Below are 3921 nucleotides of genomic sequence, written 5' to 3' on the forward strand. Positions count from 1 at the left end.
TTTGGCACAGAGCAGGCACAGGTGGACGCCTACTAAGTAAGCTATTCATTCACAACTTTCCAAGGCAATATATGTATTTTCAAAGTTGGCCCCAGGACACTGTGTCAAGGTCACTAGGAAGGGAAGGATGCACTTGACTACCATGCAGACCAGGAGGGGAACCTGCTGGCCCTAAGGAAAGTTGCAGATTTGGATTTTAACAAAACTCAAAGCTCGCTGCAGAAACTAATTTAGTTCCACTCCCTAGCAACTAAACATTTTACCAAAAACTGACTGGAAGGGGAAAAAAACTAGCATTAACAGACACTTTTTTCCACTTCCATGATTCCATAATGCAGTACAATCTTGCCTTGTTCTGCAAACAGGTAATATTAGCACTCCTGGAGGACTGATGTTCCTGCTGAGAATTTGGTCCAGTGAAATAGATGAGAACAAGTAATTTTGTGGAAAGTGACACCTTGGCTTCCTTCTCCTCTGTTTGTAAACACAGGCTGGTTTTCTGGAAAGAGGGGAAAGGTTGCTTCCACTTTATTTTCACATCTGTAATTTCAATACACTTCTTAAAAATTTTAAGTTATAGAAAAACATAGAGGAAATAAGTTAGATGATCATTCACATTGCAAAGGGATTCTCCATAGGGCTGCATTAAATACTGAACTCTCCTAAAGCAGTGATTGGGACTTGATCTAAAAGCAGCTTTCCAAAAATACATTTCAAAAATACATTTGTAAAAGTGAGGTATACCTATAGATTCATCTGAACTCTTCTTCAAGGACAATCTAGCATCTTCTTTGCATTCATAGAGCAAGGGAATAAAAAGGACTTGTTAAGGAACAGTCAATGGATGTTTGAGTGACCCTCCTCCTCAACTTCCTTCTTCTTAGGAGATGAGGCTTTTCAGAATTCAACAAAGAGGACTGGTGGCCTAGTCCTATCACTGTTCCACAACAAGCCGCCTTCTTAAACCCTGGGCTTGCTGCACGCCGGCGCAGTGAAACGGAGTGGGGATTTGGAGTCCATACAGACCACAAATACGGCCTGGGGTGGAAGAGGAAAGCCAGAGCAACTAACTCAAAGGCTTCCGGTAGAGAAGCTATTTTTTCCCCTCTGCATCAGTTACACAGTAAGGAAGGGCTCCCTTCACAGGTGAACACTGATGCCCATGGACAGCAGACAGAGCCCAACTGCTGTTTATGCAAAAACCCCACGAGAACCAGGAATCCTTCCCACCCAGTCTTTGCGCTGAGTAATATTGATTGGCCATATGGAAACTACCATTTCCCCATAGAGTACAAATGGGTGTTTGGAAAACTCCGTTCCATGATTCAGGAGTCCAGGAGATGCACAGCTGAGGCTCAAAAAGCTGCCTATCTGACCTCCCCAGGGATACACGCACAGGAGAGTGGCCTCACCGCTCAAACCAGCGAGCCAAATTGCGTATGCTCTTGGGCCGGTCCCTGGCGGTCTGCACAGCCTGGCAGGCCCGGCACCAGGGCTCGTCCCAGAAGGAGGTGATGTGCACGGCGTAGCTCCGGCGCCAGTAGAAGTAGCGACGGTAGACTGCCGGGTTTCGGTCGAGAAAGAGCAGGTAGGCAGCCAGGGAGGAGGCACTAGGGAAGTCATCCACGTGGATGAAGGCACCGCGGGGCACGAAGCGCTCGTAGTTGGCACGGTCGGGGCCCAGGACCACCGGCACGGTCCCGGCCAGCAGCGCGTTGCGCCAGAACTTCTCGGTGATGTAATCGAGGTGCTGCGAATTCTCGAAGGCCAGGTAGAACTTGTAGCGGGCCACAGTGTGCAGGAGACCGGCGTCCGGCACCGGCCGCCCAGGCCCGCTGCGGCCGAACACGTCCACCGCCACGTGCTGGCTCAGCTGGTGGTAGTAGCGGACCCGCGCCTGGCGCTCGTCCCAGTTGCTCACCACCCAGGACACCAGCCCCCGTTTCCGGGCGAGCGGCGGGCCCAGGCCCGGGGGCTGGTCGCTGGGATGGTTCCTGGGGTAGAGGTAGCCGTAAGGCACGAAGACGTCCGAGTCGGCCCGGTAGGAGAGGGTCCAGTTGAAGAGGTTACCCGCCAGGCTGCGCAAGCCGGGGGAGTGGGAGGGCGACTCGAAGTTCATCCACACCCAGCGCTGGCCCGGGGGCCTGAGGCCCGAGGTGGCCACGGCTTCGGCCGCGGCCGCCGCCTCGTCGTCCAACACCCGCAACTCCAGCTCCTCCGTCCAGCGCGCCTGGACGCCCCAAGGCGGGGGCCAGTCGTGGGGGCCCTTCACGAGGTCCCGGTGGTGGAAGAGCACCGCCTGGGCCTCCGCATAGGCCGCTCGGTCGGTGAGCAGGCGGCAGCCGCTGATGTTGAAGCGCAGCCAGCAGTCCGGGGGCCGCCGCGCGCCGCTGTCGCGCCCCGCGAAGGGTTCCCACCACAGCAGCACGCCCACCGGCCGCGGCGGGGCGGGGGACGCCCAGGGCAGCGGCGGCAGCCGAGTCCAGCAGGAGTAAGCGGCCAGAGCGGTGCACAGCAGGCCGGCGGCCAGCGCCAAAGCGCCCCGCGGAAGCCCCCGGCCTCGGCGCCGCCCGAAGCCCCGACCCGCCGCCCGGCCCCACGGCGCCCCCATGGCGCGCGCAGGCACGTCCGCCGGCGGAGAGCGGCGGAGCCAGCTCTCATGCTGCCGCTGCGGCTCCAGCCGTCGTTGCCGCTCGCCGCTGCCCCTGGGGCGGGAGAGGGCGGTCCCGGAATCCCGAGGCTCGCGGGTCTGGCTCTCCTCTCCGCGAGTTCCCGCAGGGCGCGCCGCCTGGGCGAGGTGAGCCGGCCGGGCAGCCCAGCTGGGCGCCGCCCCGTCCCTCCCCTCCACCGTGCCCCCAGCCCGACCCGCGCGGCCGCCGCGGGCCCTTCCTGCCGCCCTCCGCCCGCCCCCACCCCGTCCGGGACTCCCGGACGCCCAGCCGCGCGGCCCAGGCCGCTCACCCGCTCGCCGGGATCCCGCCTCCGGGGGTCCCGGGCCTTTTTGCGCGCGCCCAGCACCCTGGCCTTGAGCCGCGGCCTGCCCACGGTTCTCTCCCAGCTGCGCCCCCGCTTTCAGTCGCGGTGGCCTGTACCCTCGCCTTGCCGAGGGGGGACTCGGTTCATCGCTGGGCGCGTGCGGAGAGCCCCAGAGCAGGCGCGGGTTCCTGGGGAAGGAGGGTCCGGGGAGCCAAGACCCCGGGAAGGCGGGGACGGAAGATCGGGTGCTCTTCCTTCCTCACCGCCCTGCTGTGGCCAGCGACGCCTGCCGGAGGGAGGGAGCCCGAGAGGCCGCGGGGACGTGCGGGCTGAGGCGCGGCCACCGTGGCGGTGACCCGCGGAGACCGGCCGGCAGCGCGACCCACAGAGCTGCATTTTGTGATACCAAGTTTCCAGGGAGGATAGTTAAACCCTGCTGTCCCAAGAACGTTCCCTTTGCCTGCCTCTCGAGGAGAGGATCGGAGGAATAAAACATTTTCTGAGCAATCGAAACGTTCTTTTCCCTCGCTCCGCTTCGAAATACTTCTGACTGCTAGCCCATAGCATTCTTGGTATGGGGCTAGGAGGACTCACAAGCCGAAAATGAAGGTATGGCCCTTGTGGCCTTTGTGCTCAAGGCACTTCCTGCCTATTCAGTGAAAGGAATGAACAGCACTATTCTTTTGACTAAGCACGGAAGAAACAACCGAATTTCTGTACTCATGAAGATCACGCAGAACACTCTGGACTGTAAAATGATGGTCAGGATAATTACTACAGCACCCAAGTTCAGGATATAAAAGATAAGGATCTCAAATCCTCCTGCATCAATGAGTCACAACCCAGGCATCCACTTCTACAGTCACTTGAGCAGTTTTTTCCCCTACAGTTTGAATTTGGATTTCTGGGTTTAGACCCAGAATTTAGGCCTTCACTTAAGTTATT

The 3921-nt window shown here is 58.9% G+C and overlaps 1 protein-coding gene across 1 annotated transcript; it reads right to left on the reverse strand.

The window, feature by feature from the left end:
• Window positions 1–511: 511 nt before the first annotated feature.
• FUT4 (fucosyltransferase 4) lies at window positions 512–3233 on the reverse strand. Its single transcript, XM_004754515.3, has one exon. The coding sequence runs from the start codon at window positions 2609–2611 to the stop codon at window positions 1409–1411; it is 1203 nt and encodes a 400-aa protein (XP_004754572.1). The 5' UTR covers window positions 2612–3233; the 3' UTR covers window positions 512–1408.
• Window positions 3234–3921: the final 688 nt, after the last annotated feature.

The sequence above is a fragment of the Mustela putorius genome, unplaced genomic scaffold (assembly GCF_011764305.1).
Source record: "Mustela putorius furo isolate JIRA1106 unplaced genomic scaffold, ASM1176430v1.1 tig00001069_pilon_pilon_pilon, whole genome shotgun sequence".
Lineage (NCBI taxonomy): Eukaryota > Metazoa > Chordata > Mammalia > Carnivora > Mustelidae > Mustela > Mustela putorius.

Bases quoted from the DNA above. Each gene is read 5' to 3' on its own strand.
- FUT4 (XM_004754515.3), bottom strand. From the start codon at position 2,611: ATGGGGGCGCCGTGGGGCCGGGCGGCGGGTCGGGGCTTCGGGCGGCGC.